The following is a 20,535-nucleotide window of genomic DNA, read 5'->3' as shown; positions in this document are numbered from 1 at the left end:
TGGTGGTGATGTTTGTTTGCTTGTTTTTTCTTTCCCATGTTTCCCCCCCTCCCTTTTGATCTGATTTTTCTTGTGTAGTGTAACAAATATGGAAATAAGTTTAGAAAAATTGCACTTAAATCTATAGTGGGTTGTTTGCTGGGGGCAGGAAGGGAGACAAAAATTGGAACCTAAGGTTTTGCAAAGGAATGTTGAAAACTATTTTTGCATGTATTTGGAAAAATTAAAAGCTATTATAAAACAACAACAACAACAACAACTAGATTTTACAGTTCATTCATTGCTATTCTGCAATTAGGTGGGACAGTAGATAGAACACCAAGCCCGGAAGACTTGATTTAAAATTAGGCCTTGCTCAGATGAATACAGAGAGGTTTGGAGAGACTTACATGAATTAAGGCTGAGTGAAATGAACAGAACCAGGAGATCATTATATACCTCAACAACGATATGAGGATGTGTTCTGATGGAAGTGGATTTCTTCGACAAAGAGAAGATCTAACTTAGTTTCAATTGATCAATGATACACAGAAGCAGCTACACCCAAAGAAAGAACTCTGGGAAATGAATGTAAACTGTTTGCATTTTTGTTTTTCTTCCCGGGTTATTTTTACCTTCTGAATCTAACTCTTCCTGTACAAGAGAACTGTTTGGTTCTGCACATATATATTGTATCTAGGATATACTATGATATATTTAACATGTATAGGACTGCTTGCCATCTGGGGGAGGGGGTGGAGGGAGGGAGGGGAAAAGCAGAACAGAAGTGAATGCAAGGGATAATGTAAAAAATTACCCAGGCATGGGTTTTGTCAATAAAAAGTTATAATTATTAAAAAAAAAAATCTATGAATACAAACAGGTACCAACAGGGGAAAAAAATTAGGCCTTGCTCATCATTTCTAAAATATATAGAGAATTGACTTAAATTTATAGGAATTCAAGTTCTTCTTCAATTGATAAATGGTCAAAGGATATAAACATAATTTTCAGATGAAGAAATTAAAGCCATTTCTAGTCATTTGGAAAAAATGCTCTACATCACTATTGATCAGAAAAGTGTAAATTAAGACAACTCTGAGGTACCACTACATACCTCTAAGATTGGTTAAAATGACAGAAAAAGATAATGATGAATGTTGGAGGGAATGTGGGAAAACTTGGACACTGATACATTGTTGGTGGAGTTGTGAACTGATCCAGCCATTCCAGAGAACAATTTGAGACTATGCCCAAAGAGCTATCAAACTGTGCATACTCTTTGATCCAGCAATGAATGTCTCTACTGGGCCTGTTTCCCAAAGAGAATATAAAGGAGGGAAAGGGACCCACATGTGCAAAAATGTTCGTAGCAGCTCTTTTTATAGTAGTAAGAAACTGGAAACTGAGTTGATTCAGTTGGAGAATGGTTGAATAAGTTATGGTATATAAATATTATGGATTATTGTTCTGTAAGAAACAACCAGCAGGATGATTTCAGAAAGGCTTGGAGAGACAAAAACTAATGCTAAGTGAAGTGAGTAGAACCAGGAGATCATTGTCTATAGCAACAAGATTATATGATGATCAATTCTGATGGATGTGGCTCTCTTCAACACTGAGGTGATTAAGGCTAGTTCCAATGGTCTTGTGATGAGGAGAGCCATCTCTATCTAGAGAGAGGATTGTGGGACTGAGTATGGATCCCAACATAGTATTTTCACTTTTGTTGTTGTTTTTTGTTTTCTTTCTCATTTTTTTACTTGTTGATCTGATATTTCTTGTGCAGCATAATTGTGGAATATACATGTATATATATATATATATATATATATATATATATATATATATGGGTATATAGAAGAATTGTACATGTTTAACATATATTGGATTACTTGCTGTCTAGGGGATGAGTGGAGAGAAGGGAGGGAAAAATTTGGAACAGAAGGTTTTGCATGGGTGAATGTTGAAAATTATCTATGTATATGTTTTGAAAATAAAAAGCTTTAATAAAAATAGATTTTGTTGTGTGACATTATGCATGTCATTTAATTCTAGACAAACTTCATGAGCAATAAAGCTGATACACTGACAAAGTATGATAAATTGAGAAAGAAAAGGAATAGAAGTCGGAATTATCTGGATGCAATAGATCAATAATACGCTTAGATTTTAAGAGAGGGGACAAATTCAGATTGCATTAAATATCCTCCATCTCTAAAACTGGCCGTTCTAAAAGAGATCATTTATGTGACCATACCTCAGGAGCATCACAAAGGATGAATTTATGTCCTACTTTGCTTGTGTGCATGAGTTCCAGGTGGAAGCAGTGGCAGGAAATGGAGGAAACTGTAGAGAATGGGGCATCTAAGCATGTTGACTGTTTGCTTCCCTGAAAAGGTATTAAACATATAAACAGAATAATAAAAAACGAAAATATAGTACATAAGCAAAAAAAAAAAGGTGATGTGGTGAATTGAATGCTGGGACTGGGCTCAGGATGACTCATTTTCTTGAGTTCAAATCTGGTCTCAGCTGTTAGTGCCTGACCCAGGGCTAGTGATTTAGTTTTGTTTGCATGCTTTTCCTCGTTTGTAAAATGAACTGGAGAAGAAAATGTCAAATTACTCCAGTATCTTTAAGTAAATCCCACGTGGAGTTTGCACTTATTTGTACTTTCCCACTGGAATCCCTGTCCCAAGCTAGAATGCACGGGAGAGACAAGTAGAATTAGAATGATACTGCAGAACAAAATACGATTTAGAATCATTCCGATCTCAGTCCCGCCGCCGGCGTGTGCCTGGGAGACTCACTCACTGCTTCAGGTCTATTTCTTTGTGGGTAAAACTGGAAGAGAGCTCTCCTAAGGAAGTACGATGCTAACAAATCCCTGGGGACCCTGGCGACCCACTTTTGCCGAGGAGGGATTATTGCTGAAGCTCGCTGCGTGCATGGGGCAGGATTTGGATATCGATACCACATTTGTAGGGGGTGAGGTTGGGGGATATAGGTAAAATCTGTTCTTTGATTATTAAGTCAAACAACAATATAATAGGAGGTGGAGATGGATTGCCTAAAGAGGGTTGCGGACCTTAAAGCACTACATAAAAGTTAACATAATTATTTCGGGAGGAACAAATGATTTAAGATGAGGAGCTAAATAAGAGAAACGATTTGCCCACGCACGGAGTGAATCAGCGCCTCGCTGCCTGATTCACGTAGAGACTTTCAAACGCAACTCGCCCACTACTAAGCCGGATCTATCCTGCCGGCAACTCGGATCCCGCCTCTGGAAAAGAAGATTCCCGAGATACTCAGACGCTACACTAGGGGCCAAAGGCTGCGCGTGCGCAGTAGTAGGACGTCCTAGAAGCCAGCATCTGTTTCTTTTCCGCGCCTCGCCGTACCTTTGACACCCAATCATCGAAAGGGCGCACGCTTTCGCGTGCGACGGAAGTTGACTCCTCTGAGCCACCGTCGCAGTGCGTGCGAGGGAAAACGGAACGTGGACGACGTAAGTGTCATGGCGAGCTCCATCTGAAGTCTCCCGCTGCCGCTGAATCTTAGACTTTGGGTATCTTTTTCTCTCCTTGGTTCGCGTTATAAGCCGTGTGGCTAAGCATCGGGGGTGGCGAGGGCTGGGGCGGGCGGGGGGGATGGGAACTGCCCTTCCCAGAGGCCGGAGATGCTCCCTCTCTAAGAGGCCTCTCCTGGCCGGGGGCCGCACGCGCGTTTCTTTCTGCCTTCTGCCCCCGCTTCTCAGCGTGGGAAAAGCGTCGTGAGGCCCTGGCTGCTCAGGGTGCCCTAGTGACGTGAGTGGGGGTGTGGCGTAGTGTGGGTATTTGTGGCGTGTGTGTGTCTGTGGTGTGTGTGAGAGAGAGAGACACAGACAGAGACACAGAGAGACAGAGAGAGAGAGAGATTCCGGGTGTGTGTGTGTGTGTGTGTGTGTGAGTGAGAGAGAGAGACAGAGACACAGAGAGAGACAGAGAGAGAGAGATTCCGGGTGTGTGTGTGTGTGTGTATGTGTGTGTATGAGAGAGAGAGAGAGAGATTCCGGGGCCCCGGAGTCATGCATTTTTAAAATCTATCTTTGTGCATGGAAGTACATTATGAATGCAGATGCTGGGGTGCAGATGAATGTCTAGCAGTTTGGAGTTCAAGTAGAAACCAAAAAAAAAAAAAAAAAAAAAAAAACTAATAAGCTCACATCCCTAAGTAGCAATTGTTTTCTAATACAAAAAGACAGAGAGTTGGCAACCCCTAAAGGTGGGAAATCCTGCTTATTGCCTTTGCAAGCAAAGCGATTTTTTTGGATAATTGTTTTAAGGTGGTTTTTTTTTTTTTATATCAGTTTCGCGATTATTAAATGATAACTCTTTTTCTCATTTGTCTTCTTCGACTTAGTGATTAAGAGGACGTGGACAAATTGCAGAAATTCAAGGTAAATTTTTTTTGGTGTTTGTTAGAGATTCCATGTTAGAGTTTAGTCATTTGCAGAAGAAATGTTTCTCTCCTCTCCCCCTACCTCTGTAACCCCTTTGTATTCCAAGGGGAGTGTAGAGGATTCTTGTTCAATGATGTATTCAGGGCTTGCTGTCAGGAGACTTGCACCTAGATCTACACCTGGCATTAGTCTTTCTTGTATTGTTTTGTAATGTAGCTAATGGTAGCTAGCTTTAGGGTTTGCAGTGTGCTTCAGTTTTGTTAACTAATTCAGTATGTAATCTCCATTGAAGACTATCAATTTCCTGAGGTCAGGGATTATTAAATTTTTGTTCTTCTGTCTCCAGCACTCATCATAGTGACTGTCATTTTATAGGAACTTATTAAATGTTTGTAGATTGATTGATAGTGAAATTTACCACACACAAGTGTAGTTTTCGAGAAGGAAATGAGAAGGTCCAAAGGCTATAAAAGTCATTCAGCTGAGATTTATTAAGTGCCAGGCACTTTGCTAAATACATACACACACAAACAATTGGGGGAGTGTACATGCAAGACACTTTAGTGTCTTAAAGGAGCATGGGAAAGGTTTCTTTGAAAAAGTGAGATTTTTGTTGACATTTGAAGGAAAGCAAGGAAGCTGGGATACAGAGTTGAAGAGGGAGAGCATACCAGACATGGGAGAACTGCCAGGGAAAATTCTGATGTCATGTGTGAGAAATAGTGAGGAGGTCATTGTCACAGCACTTGCAGAGTGTTTAGAGGGAAGTAAGTTCTTTTTTTTTTTTTTTTTTTTTTTTTTTAAATAACTTTTTATTGACAGAAGCCATGCCAGGGTAATTTTTTACAACATTATCCCTTGCACTCACTTCTGTTCCGATTTTCCCCCTCCATTCCTCCACCCTCTCCCCCAGATGGCAAGCAGTCCTATACATGTTAAATAGGTTACAGTAGATCTTGGATGCAATATATGTGTGCAGAACCGAACAGTTCTCTTGTTGCTCAGGGAGAATAGGATTTAGAAGGTATAAATAACCCGGGAAGAAGAACAAAAATGCAAGCAATTTACATTCATTTCCTAGTGTTCTTTCTTTGGGGGAAGTAAGTTCTAAGAAGACTGTAGAGGTAGGAAGGGGCCAACTTATGAAGGACTTTAAATGCTAGAGCATTTTGTTTTTGATCCTGGAAATGATAAGGAATGGTGATAGACCCAGGATTTGAACACCATAATCCTTCAAATGCATTGCTCTTTCCCATGCATTACACTGCTTAAAATGAATATTTTATCCTCTATGGATTATGTGATTTCACCCTACCCATTTTGTTTAGTGCACACCCATAATTCTTTTTGTTTTCCTAGTTTCCTTTTTAATGTGGCTTTTAAAAACCTTCAAGCTTTTAAGTGAAGCTTTTCAGGAAAAGATTGTTTGAGAGGCACAAGGTTATAAAGTCATAGATTTACAGATGAAAGGAACTTTGGAGGTTGTCTTTTCTATTCCTTCTATATTTCTTAGATGAGAGATTTGAGGCCCATAGAGACTAAATAACTTGCCCAAACTTGCCACCCCATTGTATAGTTCCTTATCTGGCCCCCTTTTTGAGGCTCTGATAGTGTGTAAACAAACTGAAGTGGGTGAGAGTTTTTGAAGTCCTGCCTTGTAAATCTGTGCTTGTAGTCACCTTTTGGCTCATGTCCTGCCCCTACAACCATTGCTCATCCTGTGGGACTTGGAGTGTCTTTCACCAACACTGGGATATGAGAGGAAATGATGGAACATAGACATAAAATTTATGGTTGAAGAACAGATGCCTAGTTAGCCTGCAATAACCTGAAATTTAGGTTTTATTCAAAGTTCTCTTTTGAGACATTATATGTTCTCATGATAGTGTCATTACTGTGTTGTTGATTTTCAGATCTTCATTGCTTTCATTCTAACTTCAGAATTCTGGCTTAATTCTCAAGACTTCATTGTAATAATAATAATGATGATAATAGCTTACTGTTATATAGTGCTTACCATAGGCCAGGCACTGTATTGAATGCTTTGCAGCTGTTATTTGCAATTCACAACAACTCTGAGAAGTAGGTGCTATGATGCCCATTTATAATTGAGTATATTAAAGCAACCAATGGTTAAGTGACTTGCTCAGCACAGATAATAGGTGTCTGAAGCCAGATTTGAACCCAGGTCTTTGTGATTCCCAGCGCACTCTTCTGTCCACTGTATTGTCATCTAGAACTAAATAAAGTTCTATATTGTCAGTTGTCTACACTTTGCACTTTTTTCTGTCAAAACCTAAAATTCAGTGTATTCTAATTGGAATCTTCTCTCTAAACTGATTCTCTCTCATTTCTTAGGTATTTTGTTTGGTTATCTTTCCTTTTTTTAGTCATTATATTCAGTCTCACAGTCTTATTGATGCTTGTCAAATATGCCTCTTCTATTTCTCTTGACAGTACCTTGAGCCAAATCTTTAATACATTTTTAGATGTTTATGATTTGATGAATCCTTCCATCATATTCTATGTTCTCTGTCTCTTTATCTGTCTCTCTATCCTCTCACTTCCATCTCCCTGCTCACTTATTCTTTGTATTGCCACTAGATTAATATTTCATATGCACAGGTCTGCATTAGAAACCTTCAGTATCTCCTTATTTTGAATGGAATAAGGTTCATTTTATTTTGTCTGACATTTAGTACCCTCTGAAATTTGATGCCACCCTACCTGTCCAACATATCTCATTCTACTACCCTTTATCTTCACATGAACTATTCAGTAGCCAAAGTGGATTGTGTTTTGTCACATAAACTTGTATGGATCATCATTATCATAGATTTAGAGCTGGAAAGGAACTTTATGGATCTAATTGAAACCATTTACTTTATAGAATAGGAAATAGAAAAAAGAACTTACTAATAAAAGAAACCTGGGATGGAGGTGGGAGTCACTTAGAAGAGAGACATCCAGAAATTGAGAATTAGGAAGACCCGACAAATCTATATGAGTATAAATAAAGGAGCAAAGTGTTTCTAAATACATCCCTCCTCTCTCAAATTGTAAGATGGAGACTCATCAAATGTAGTTTTAGTTATTAATTTACTAAATGGATAGGTCTCTATATCAGGTCACTATTTAAGAAACTCATACTAATGATCTCTCTGTCCTTATTTTTGTGTTTCTCTGCAGTTTTTGATACTGTCACTCACCCTCTTCTCCTCCATACTCTTTTTTCCTCTAGGTTTCCATGATACCACTCTAGTTCTTCTACTCATCTGAGAGCTTCTTCTTAGTGTCTTGTGTTAGATGTTCATCTAGGTCATGCTTACTAGTCATAGGTGTTCCACTGGGACCTGTCTTAGCCCCTTTTCACTTCTCCTTGTTACTTGGTAATTTCATATGCTCCCATGGAGTAAATTATCCTTTCTCTGCTCTCAAGACTGCATTTTGTATTGACCTCTTCCTCCTGAATTGCATCTCCAGCTGCCTATTAGATGTCTCAAAACAAATGTCCTGTAGACATCTTAAGTTCAACGTATCCAAAACCAAACTCCTTGTCTTTCCCCAAACTCTTTCTTTTTCCTAACTTCCCTATTATTGTCATGGGCGCTACCATACTTTTAGTCTCCCAGACTTAGAAAGTAGGGTGTCATCTTTGACCCCTCACTCTCTTACTGTCCCCTTCCCCATCCTGCCCAAGTCTGTCACTTTTACCTTTGGAATATTTCTAATATAGATTCCCTTTTCTCTTGACACTGCTACTTCTGTGGTACAGATCCTGAAAGTGATTTTCCTGAAGCACAAGTCTTCCCTTTCCCACCTCCCTCACTTGCCCCGTTCAGTAAACTCCAGCAACAACCTATTACTCCCAGAATCAAATATAAAATCCTTCTTATTCTGATTTCTTCCTACTTTTTTTTTTTTTTCAGTTTTATACCTTATAGCCTCCTATATACTTGGAAATCTGCCGTGAAATTGACCTTGTTCCTCCATCAATAAATAAATATTTATGAAGTGTGTTTACTATATGTTAGGTACAGGGGATACAGAAAGAGGCAATAGATAGTCCCTGCCTTCAATCTAATTGTTCCTTAACAAAGATACTCCATCTCTTGACTCTAAGCATTTTCTCTGGCTATCCCTCTACAGTTAATATTCTCCCTCCTCTTTGCAGCTTTTTGGTGTTTGAGGAAAGTATTGTTTCCTTTCTTCCTATCTTCCTTCAAGTTCCAGATAAAATCCCACCTTCTACCAGAAGTCTTTCCATATCCCTATTAATGCTTGTACCTTCCCTTTGTCATCTCTCTCTATTTATTTTGTACATCTGTTTACACAGTTGTGTTTACATATTTCTTCCATTGCATTGTGAACTCCTTGAGAGCAATGTCCATCTTTATCATTTTTTATAGCTCTATCGTTTAGCTCTCAATGCCTCCCATTGGAACTGAGATTTCATTGGTAGTATAGGGAGCTCTTCACTGAGAAAATGCCATTTAACAATATAGCTACTTAGGATCATCTCTAAAGATTTAGCTAGAGCTGTGGTGTCAAACTCAAAAAGAAGATGCACTAAATCATATATAAGGATCCCTATGGGGCATATATTGACTTAGTCTTAAAATGTAATATTATCTATGTTTTATTACATTTTTATTTATTTGGTTAAATTTTCTCAACTACATTTTAGTGTAGTTCAGGCCACCCTCAGGAGTATAGTGGCCTGCATGTTTGATACCTTTGGCCTATTGCACTAAGAGAACATATAGTTTTTCTGGTGTTATACAGGTAGTTCGCAGTGTAATGAAAGGAAATTTAACTATATCTGTGAATTATATATACATTTTTTTGTTATAGAGAAAATGTGTGCTGCATCTAAATTATATTTTCTTTTTATCTTATGGGTAAGATGCCTGCTGCATCCTGTGATTCACCACTTGAAGATATAGAAGATATAGTGTCAAGAGAAGATTCAAAGCCTCATGATAGATATTTTTCAAGAAAAAGTATTGTTCCAAAGGTGCGAATACGTAATACCCAAAAATGTTTGCAAGAGGAAGATGATCCACCAAATGATAGGTTAGTGTTCTAAGAATTACTCGGGTCTTTATGAAAGATGTAGGTATTGTATATTAATAATGCTAAATTAATATTGTGACCATTTCTTTTTTGAATTTAAGCTATATAGGGACTGGGAAAATGACAAATTTGATGTATTTTAAAGATCTTTTTAGATCTTTAAAAAGATCTTTTTTTCAAGATCTTTTTAGAAAATTGCACTGAAAAGTAGAAGAAACTGCTTAGTAAATATGTGATGTGTCCGTAGTATAATTTCTTTATTTTTTAATAATTTTTTAAAAAATACATGCAAAGGTAGTTTTCAACATTTACCTTAAAAAACCTTGTTTTCCAAATTTTTCTCCCTTCCCAAATGGGGAGCAATTCAGTATAGGTTAAATATGTGTGGTTTTTGTAAATACATTTCCATATTTGTCAAGTTGTGCAAGGAAAGTCCAATCAAAAGAGAAAACATGAGAAACAAAAAAAAACAAGCAAACAAGCAACAAAACATGTTATAATTTCTTAATAGAATTATTTAGGTTTATTTGTATTGTGGAAGTATCTTTTTTATGCAGTAGTTACATCGAAGTCAAATTTTAAAATTTCTCCATTTTGTATTTGTAGTATATTTATTTGTATTTTATTTGTATTTACTTGAATTTTAATGACTGCCAAATTACTCACATCATCTTGAAAAACAGTGTTTAATATCTAAGTTTAGACTAGTGCCATCTAAATTTGGGAATGAATGTTCTAGTATGAAAGTTTCATTTTTAGAATATTTTATTTAAGGAGAAGGTTTGTTAATGTAAAACCTTAATTTTATTGGTAGGATTTTTCTTTTTTAGCTCTACCATTTATGTGATGTTTTATTATTAGTAAGTCCTAGTGCCGTTGATTGCTGATATCATTTGCTACATAATATACTAGATAAGTTTTTTTTTTTTAAATTTTTTCCTTAGGCGGCTAAAATAATTTTGTTCTCTACCAGTATTTGTATATGTCCTTTTAGGACTGAACTTAATTGTAATACCTTGATAATGATAATAAATTATATATTTTTTTAAATCAGAAGGGAAAAAGCAGAGAACATTATAAATTAATTATTTTTTTAGAAGTTTATTGATCTTTATTTGCAGAAGACTTCCGGTAAGAATATTCATGTCTATAGCTGATGTATGTTATCTGAATTGGCAAGTGGTAAATGGAATGAAATACATATAACTGAACAGATACAATTTTGGTTCATGTGGGACTATTGAATTTTGGTTTGAAGTTACTTCATCTGACTATTTTACATTCTAATTACTCCATAGTACTATTCCTGGTATTCAGAAAATTTGGATACGCACATGGGGTTGTTCCCACAATAATTCAGATGGAGAATATATGGCTGGTCAACTAGCTGCTTATGGATATAAAATTACAGGTAATGTAGACAGTACTGTTATATTTTTGAATGCTTATTGTTGTTTGCTCATATCTAGTTTGGTATTAAGATTTATGGTAACATATCCCTGAGATAGCAAAAAATATTTTAAATACTTATGACTAATAAGTTTGAAAAAAACAAAAGCTCTTAGCATTGGCTTTAATTGAATTTGTGGTGTGCTTTTTCATATCAAATATTTTCTAATTTGATTCAGCAAACATAGACTCTAATTATTCAGATTTGTTTTCATAAACGATCATTTACAATCCAACTTGAATGGTCTAATTTCAGCTTTAGGAGGGTGCCTTTTGAATTTTTTTCTTTAAGAATTTTGAAATGTTAAGCTTTATCTTAAAACAATATTTATTTTCATTTATAATCTAATAATCAGCCCCATGCATTTTATTATTGTTTGACTTAAAATATTCATTCTCATATGCTTATTACATATATTAAGTACCGGAGATTTACAGCTAAGTTTAATTCTTAATTGTGTGATTTGCATTCTTTTGAGAAAAGTGAAAAGGAAAAAAATACTGTTTGCATTTGATTATCTGCTTTGTGGATTATTCATAGTCAATTTTTAATCTCAGACTGACTTCTCTCTTTCATTCATCCTTTTTCGGGGGTCATTTTTCCTTAGCTGCCTAGCTTATATGTATACCAAGAATGCAAACTAAGACGAATAGTAAATAAACTTAAATAAACATAATTAAGAACTTAATTTCCTAGGAATCGCAATATATTTTTAAATTAAATTTAAGTGATTTAGGCTTATCTATGCCACCGATTCCCTTTATTAGAATGGACATTGGAACTTGACTTTATTTTGCAATGCAGGTATTTTAGTATATATTTTACTATAATATTTTAATAGTCATCCCATTTATCTTGGTGCTTTTGATGTACTAGTCAAAAATACAAATAAAATACTTAATTTTTTCATATAATGATTCATCAATATACTGTTTTTAAAACTTTATATCTACTTAACTATTTCACTTAATAACATTGGAGAAATTTTTACTACTTTTAAATGAGGGTGGTGGTAAACTGGGAAGGATTAGGTGGATAAAATACTAAATTGTTTCTTCTTAGAGGAAGACAGTTAGCCCCTTAGCAGAACTGCTTAAGACTTTCAGGAGATTAGTTAATGTCAGTACTAGTTCTTCTAAGTCCTCTTAGTTTATTTTCAGGAAACAGGATCTTTAGTTGTTTTATTGAACTCAATTCAATTTTCACTCCATGTAATCTTCCAGGAGATATGTCATTCTTAAAATTGAGCAACTGATGAATGTTTATACAGACAGGTGAAGTATGAGATTTATATCTGAGTGTCTTTCAAAATGATCAACTCAGAAAGCTATATTTACACTAATTCTAATGTTTGGTCATTCCTTAAAATACATTCAAAACTGCATTTGGAATGATAGCCTTTGGAATGATAGGTTTTTTTTTTTTTTTCCAGTAGTAGTAAATATTAGTCCTTTGGGAATCCAGTTAATGTTTTAAAATAGCTAAAATTCATATGAAGTAAAGGGTTTTTTTTTTTGTTTTTTTCCAGTAGTAGTAAATATTTATCCTTTGGGGATATAGTTAATGTTTTAAAATAGCTAAAATTCACATAAAGTCAAGGTTATTTTTTTGTCAAGTTAGGTAACTGATTTTTAATTAAAAATGAGGGAGGATTACAAAGCAGTGAGATCACTTTTCTTCTTTGGCTTGTAATCTGATAAGGCTGTTCTAAAGGAAAAATTTTACAAATGTTATAACCTGTGACATTGTCACTGAAGTGACTGTATTACCTTCTAAAGTAATTGAAGGAGCCCTTATTTGGATGTAGATTTCCTTGTATATTTCCTTTATATATTACTGATATATTTATATATGTGATATATATATATGATATAAATTATATAAATATAATATATTTATATATATGACTATATATTACTGATATAGTTACTTATCATAAACATAGCTATAGTATAATCTTTTTTGCTGGGGAAAAATTTTTAGATTTTCCCAGGTGGCCATCTAAGATTCTAGTTCTTAAAATATATACACACCATATATTATACCATAGTATGATAGCTTTGTGGACAGATCTGCATAAATTAGGTAGTTGAAGAGAATGTATACATTTGCCATATGTATATACTGTTAGAGAAACTAATTTGAGCTCATAATTCTTTTCTTGTTCATCTTTGTCCGAGTATTCTTTGTTGTTTAATGATTCATTGCCTTCCTTTGTGACTATCCTATGATGTTTTCTCTCTTTTTCTTCCATGGTCATTTCATTTGTTCCCTTTAGATTAAGGTGTTGTCTTTTTAGGTTTTCTTCTAGATTTATACCTCTAAGCTCCATTCTCTCTCTGATTTTCTATATTTCCAAATGCCTGCTAACCCTCTCTACCCAAAAAATACTATACCTCTTTCCAGCTTCTTTATTCCTGTTGAATACATTATTATCCTCCTATAACTTTGGCTCAGAAACCTTGGAGTCATCTTTGACTAGTCCTGTTCCCTCCTTTCATTCTTATTTATCACATGTCATATGAATTTTATTTCCACATCATATCTCTAATTTTTTTTCATTCAAACTGTCAGAACTCTTAATTTAGACCTACATCATCTGTGACATAGATTATTGGAATAGTTGCCTTTTGTCCCCACTCAAAAAAATTACATACTAAGGATTTTTTTTTTTTTTTTTTGTAATTTATATTTCTTATTGTATCTCTTTCCCACTTGTTTCCAGAAGGAGATATCTCCATTAACAAAGAATGTAATATTCTTCTAGTTGTAAGTCTTTTCTCTCTTAAATACATCCTTTATCACAGAATTTTAGTGGTAAAGGAGACCTTACTAACCTAACTAGTCCAATCCAAACTTAAAAATGAATCCTTTCTCCAACAAACCAATAAGTGGTCATCCTGTCTTTTTCTCTGAAGACCTTCAGTGAGGGGGAACTCATTTCCTGAGGCAGCCCATTCCACTTTTGGATAGCTTTAGTTGTTATAAAATTATTCTTTATGTCAAATATAAATTTATATCTTTGTAATTTCCACCTGTTGCTATCACTTCTTTCCTTTAGGGCTAAAGACTATAAATCTTAACTCTCTCGTATGCCACAGCTCTTTACATACCTTAGGATAGCTATGATGTTCCCATGAGTCTTCAATTATCTAGGCTAAAGATTCCCATTTTCTTGAAACTATTCTTATATACAGCTGCCAAAATAATTTCCTTAATGTACAGGTCTAATTTAATATACAACTCAAAAATCTTTAGTGCTTTCTTATTGCCTAAAGGACCAAATGTAAACATCTTAACTTATGATTTAAGATGCTTCATAGTCTAGCTCTTATCTATCTTTTCAGCCTAATTTAACAGTGTTTCTCTTTATGTGCCCTATATTCTAGCCAAATAAGACTAATGGAAGTTAATCTTCAACTACTCTCTCTGGTCTCTCTTCATTGAGTTGGGCTGTCCCTTCTCTTTGTAATATTTTCTATTTATCTCAGCCTGTTAAAACACCACTTCAAGGTTCAGCTAGTGTATTTCTTTCATGAAGCCTCTCTAATTATGCTCCCACAGAAAACGTTTTCACTTGACTTTCTTTTTTAAAGCATATTGGGTCTTTCCAACATCCCTTTCATGTAATATATGAGATTATATTTATTTGTGTAATTTTATAGTAAGTTTCAGTGAGAAACCTAATGTGATATATATATATATATATATTTTTTTTTATACAGACATGTGCTTATAGCATTGAATATTTACTTGTACTAGTGTTATATAAAACCTAAGAGCTCAACAACCTTATTTACCTCATAAATAATTTAAGACACTTATGATTAAATATTTGGAGTTAAATTGAAAGAAGTGTTTTAGTTGGGTACAGCTACAAAATGTATATACAATTCTTTATTTAATTTTTCTATGATTTCTGAAAATAACCTATTTATCTCTTCTTGATTTTATTTAAGGAATGATGACTAAAATTTTATTTTTGTCTATATATATATCTTAGTATTAAATAAAATTATTGAGTATTACTAGTATAATTGTAAATAATTTAATTTCATATTCTTTTACTATCTTGACATTCATTGAGGTGTTTTGGGTTTTTTTTGAGATATTCTAGCTGATCACATCATATAAAGTCCATTTTTGTAGCTTATTACTTCTTTGTCTTTCTTATTTTTAATTCTAGAGTAGACAGTTGAATATCATAAAGTAATTTCTGAAATTATTCTTCCTATCTCACATTTTCAAATTCAGGCTTAAAAATATATGGTGGTATATAGCATTCTTAGTGTATATTTCCTTTGGGGTTTTAGTGGAGGTGAAGGAAGGGAGGAACACAATTTTGCAGGTTTGCAAACCTGTTTTAATACCATATACTTTTCTACTTTCTCTAGCAATTTAGCTTTTTTCTATCCATCTTGTTATATAGGGCCCAAAGTCATTCATAGGTACAAGTAGTGTGAATGTTTTAATTAACAAAGGTGTTCTCTTTCTCTGTCTCTTTCTGTCTGTCTCATGTGATAGATTAATTGTGGTTGTGTGTATACATATATATCAGACAGTTATATAAAATAAAGTGTTATTTTAGTTTAACTATTTTGAGGATGACATTTTTCTACCTCAAGCTTATTTTGTAGCTAAAGAAACCATTTAAAGGCTTTTACATATATTATCTCATGAGTTTCACTACATCCCTAAGAAATAGATACGTTTCAAGTATTATTATTCCCATATAAAGATGAGAAAACTGAAGCTGTTCAGTGACTTAGCCCACGTACCTAGTAAGCATTACAGGCAGGAACCAAACCCAGGGCCTTCTTGACTAAGTCAGTACTCTTTTTTATTTTATTTTATTTTTTTTAACTCCACTCTGTAAGCTCTGTTACATTCTAGTGAAGATAAATACTGATCTGGGTTTTGAGGCTTGAAACATTGGTGTAAAGTCAAATGGTGACCATCTAGTTAAAAAAGAGTCTTAAGGCCCAATCTAGTCTTATTACAATTATAATAATATATCTTATATATCTATACAGATATATGAAGAATATGTAGTATCTTTTAAACTTTATTGCTTTAGGGTTTATAGATTGCTTTGTGTTAATTTATTTCATTTGATTCCAAGTCTAAAAATAGAGCTATATAAATACAAATAAATTCTTTTGTACATTAGAGATATCTAATGATATGAATTATGCCTTCACCTGTGGATATTTTACATAAATCCCAAAGAGATGACTAGAAAGAATGAGACATATTTCTTCAGATTATAATTAAATTATAGCTACCCTTTCTGTGTCCTATCTACTGGAAAATTGATAGCTATTGACCCAAAACAGAAATTAAAAAAATATTTATCTTCTTGATAACCTTTCTTACTTACCTCTTTCTATCCAAAGGTTTGTTAATGAAATACTGTTCATCTATTTTACCTGTGGGATGAAGTATTATAATACTTCTTTTAGGGATATATATATATAGATGAAATATACCTACTAACTTTTTGACTTTTATTTCATATGGAAAGTTTGAAAAGAAGAAATGATTAGAAATTTATCTTTCGAATTTTATAGATGTTGACTTCTACCCCAATAAAAAGAAACTTCATAATAGACCGCTCTCCCCCAGCTATTTCTTTTGGCAGAGAATATATATTTCAAAGTAAAATCATCATATGTAAATTATAGGATTATTACATATGTAAATGTACATGTGTATACATATATATATATACATAATAAAAGATATATATATATATAGAGAGAGAGACACACACACACACAGAATATGAATGAATTGAGGGGTTTAAGATGAAAATTTTGAGCATATATTGGAATTTCAGATTCAGGTTTGCTACCAAAGAATATACATTTATATATAGTATGGGTTGGGGTGGAAACAATAAATACATTTACTAGATGGTCTTTTTCACCAGACCTTGTGTTACAGATGAATGAGATGGGAATCGTACACTTGGAATACTGGAATGGCTAGCCTGAGCAAGGAAAACTTCCTTTGTGGTCTCTTAGAGGAATTGAGTAAAGAAGATCTGCTCTACATACCATCTTTCGCTGTTGAGGAAAGTAGATTGGGAATGATGGAAAGTAAAGTAAAATGCAGATTGCTTATAAGTTATAGATTATGAGCAACAACTATAGGTATTAAATATGCTTTAAAATGGATATTATATAAAAATAAATCTTTGGTTTTTCAAATGCAAATAAAAGGTTGTGGTCAAATTCATTATAACAATGTAATTAGTTCATTTTCCAAATATACAAATGGTTCTGTAGCAAGGAAGGTGTTGGAAAAATAGATGTTATAATTTAACTGTAATAGAGATTCTAAAAATACACTTTCACATTTTGAAAGTTGTCTACCTAGCGGTTTTGTGCACATAACTTGCCAAAAAATCACCATCTAAGATGGACAGTCATATAGACTTAACTATCTATCTGTGCACATTTGTATTTTTATATAGTTATGCTAGCCAAAATAGAGTTATGACAATTTTTGTTTTTATAAAATTTAATAACCCCCAGTTATAGTAATATTTACAGTAATATAGTAATAATTACATCATCTTATGTATGAGAGACATAGAAGCCTATTCTATAATTTAAGTTTTTTCTTAAAAGTTGTTGTAGAAGATTTTGTAAGGAATGAAGAGGTCTAAAATCAATTAAACATCCATAAAACATTTACTAAGCCCAGAACACTGGATTAGCAGCTGAGAAGATAGAAGGAAGTAATCCTTAACAATGGCTCTTTTGCACAGTTCAAATTCAGTTTGATTTACAATTATCCAAATTTGCAAATACTTATGTTCTACATACTGATTTGTGTGTGTGTGTGTGTGTGTGTGTGTGTGTGTGTGTGTGTGTGTATTGCCTTTATTTTAGGAAATATTTGTGAATTAATCTAATTGATGTTATGTTTCTAAAGAATTTTAGATATTTCATAAGTGTAATAAAAATATGATGGACTGTGATCTCTCTCCTAAGCTAAATTGAGATTATGTATCTAATTATGTATCTAATGCTAAATTCCTAGTATTTTGAGTGAAACATTGAAATATATAATTTTTTCATTTTATTGACCTTAGAATTTTTTTTCTCATTTTAATCATTCTGTGGAGCATGAAACTACATGTTTAAAGCATGGAACATTGTTCTTTATTTTGCACTGAACTGTATATTGCATATCTAATTGTAAAACGTACAAAATAAACAGTAAAATTAAAAAACAAACAAACACTAAGCAGATGTGGCCATTATTACTTGAAACGAATATGCATGTAGATATTGGCATTATAAATTTCTAAAGGGATTAAGAAATAATGCAGTTCAACTTCCTAATTATTAAATCCTCTGGGTTTTGTAGAAGACAATGTTATCTCTCAGTATGCAGTACCTAGCATGGTATTCAGGATATAGTGATAATTAAGTAAATTGATAAATTTTCATCTATTCTGATGCATTTAAATCACATTTTCTCCTGTTTCCTAATGGAAGATGTAGAATGGAAAGTTCATTTTTCAGTCAGTGGTAAATTTTTCCCTGCCATATTTGTGATTTGAATGTGAAGATGTTTTGTCATTAACAAGTTGTATTTTATAACTTGATCAAAAAAATTTCCTCAGCATCTGAGTTTCTTTTAACAATTGAAGTAATATTAGCAAAGTTCAGAAGTATTGCTAAATTTGGCTAATGCACATTGTTTTTGTATTGTCTGTTAGTCTGGCATTATGCACTTGTGCTCTTGAGCTCTTTGAAAACACTAGTTGTTTATGTACTTTTCTTCCCTAGGTTTGTTGCCTCTTAATTTGTCTTCACTTGTTTTCTAATCCATCCTTTACATAGCTGCAAAGTTGATATCGTAAAGCACATATCTGAACATGTCACTCCCCTCCTTAGTAATCTTCAGTAGTTCTATATTGTCTCCAGAAAAATTACAAAATTCTCCTGCTTTTAAAGTCCTTCATAAAGCTGTGCTCATCTAACTTTCCTATCACTTCTTTTTCCTTTCACATATTTCAATCAAAGTTGTCTATCTGTCGGAGTACTTGGTACAAGACATTATGTTTCTTAGCTCCAGTTCTTTGCTGCCTTCTGGGTTTTCCTGATTTTTCCAATAAGTATTCTCCTCTTAAAATTACTTTTTTATTTGTTCTTGCTCTTTCTGTATATGCCATATTATGGAAAGTAAGAAAATTCCTTAGTGGTAGGACCTATATTTTTGGTGCTTTCTACACATAAGTGCTTATTTGGTGACTGGAAGTGAATGGTAAAACCTAATTAATTTTTTTAAAATGAACTTCCTTGAATTTTTTTCTTAAATAACTTTACTAAAATAGTAAAAGCCTGAGAACTTTTTTTTCTTTGTCACCTCCTACCTACATCAGAGAATGTGCTACATCTTTTTGTATCAACAGATGGCAGCATTACATTGTATAATCTAGTAAAGTTATCACAATGTGTAACGAGTTAATTTCACATTACAAATATACTTCCAGTAACATTTGCTAAAATAGTCTAAAGTAGGTCATGTTTAATTTTGTCCTAATATATTGACTTTAATATTTTTTTAAGAATTATTGATGGGAGAATTGAGCAAATTGAATTGTTTTAGAGGCAGCCTGATTCAATGTACATGTCATCCCCTCAGAATATATTTGAGAGGGCAAATCAGATTATTCTTTCTGTTCTGGTCATTAAAGACACGTTTGGGTTAAGGTTATGAATTTTGCTTTAATAAAAAGTACCGCCATTGCTGCTGCTCATGGTCATTTAATCACATCCTTGAGAGACTTGTGTTGGGTATTGCCATTTGGCTTTGCAGACAATATATCACTGGATTAGTGAGTGTTTCCTGTTCTACTACTGAATATGATGTGATGCTGGACCATAGATTTAGTACTAGCTGTAAAGGACTTAGCAGCACTTATTCTAACTTTATTACTTCATAGGTAAAGGAACTGGAAGGGCCTTGCCCATAATCATACAAAGCAAGCAATTAAGTCCCTGCAAAACAGTCATAGTTTAGAAAATGACAGAAGAGACTTTAAACCTAAGTCTTTTGGTTCTAAGTACAGTGCCTTTCTATTGTACCATGTTGCCTTTGAGCATGTCAAGTTAGGTCTTGGGACTTTAGTATTTCTACCTGTAACCTTTCTATATCAGAGATATAAAGATAAAATGGCAGGGACATTGCTTTATAGCTATAGAATCTCATTTTAATCAGTGTTGTTAGATCCTGTTCTGTGTGATGAAGCTCTTTCCATATTTTGGCTCAGAGCCCACACTAATAATGTTTTGCTGATGTGTATATATTATGTATTCTGTTGAAAGAGAAATCTTATATAACAGATGCTTTCACTAGTCTCTGTCCATTTAGCATTGTGTCTGGGTAAAGAGATTTTTTTTAAAGGTATGTATAGCCCTTGCATCTGAAAACATAGTGCAAGTATTTTCAAAATTCAAAATGTAATCTTAGAGGGTATAATTTATTCTGTTTGTTATTACATAGAGCTTGCTTCCTGGTTGCCAGTGTTTGGACTGTAGAGTAAATAGGGTAGAGGCAGAAA

General features: G+C 33.7%; 1 protein-coding gene across 3 annotated transcripts in view; it reads left to right on the top strand.

The window, feature by feature from the left end:
* The first annotated feature begins 3,390 nt into the window (after nucleotides 1-3,390).
* CDKAL1 (CDK5 regulatory subunit associated protein 1 like 1) overlaps nucleotides 3,391-20,535 on the top strand; it is a 659,925-nt gene continuing 642,780 nt past the window's right edge. Inside the window, exons 1-4 of one of the 3 annotated variants that reach the window (XM_031946787.1) lie at nucleotides 3,391-3,493; nucleotides 4,387-4,423; nucleotides 9,333-9,502; nucleotides 10,801-10,913. In XM_031946787.1, the coding sequence (XP_031802647.1) occupies nucleotides 9,333-9,502; nucleotides 10,801-10,913 (283 nt within the window). In that variant the 5' untranslated portion in view covers nucleotides 3,391-3,493; nucleotides 4,387-4,423. Of the gene's footprint in view, nucleotides 3,554-4,014; nucleotides 4,249-4,386; nucleotides 4,424-9,332; nucleotides 9,503-10,800; nucleotides 10,914-20,535 lie in introns of those variants that run through there. The other 2 variants (XM_003760138.4, XM_012541612.3) reach the window with 2 other exon arrangements.

The sequence above is a fragment of the Sarcophilus harrisii genome, chromosome 1 (genome assembly GCF_902635505.1).
Source record: "Sarcophilus harrisii chromosome 1, mSarHar1.11, whole genome shotgun sequence".
NCBI lineage: Eukaryota > Metazoa > Chordata > Mammalia > Dasyuromorphia > Dasyuridae > Sarcophilus > Sarcophilus harrisii.
Note: the sequence above shows the minus strand (reverse complement) of the source record. Positions and strands in the feature narration are given on the sequence as shown.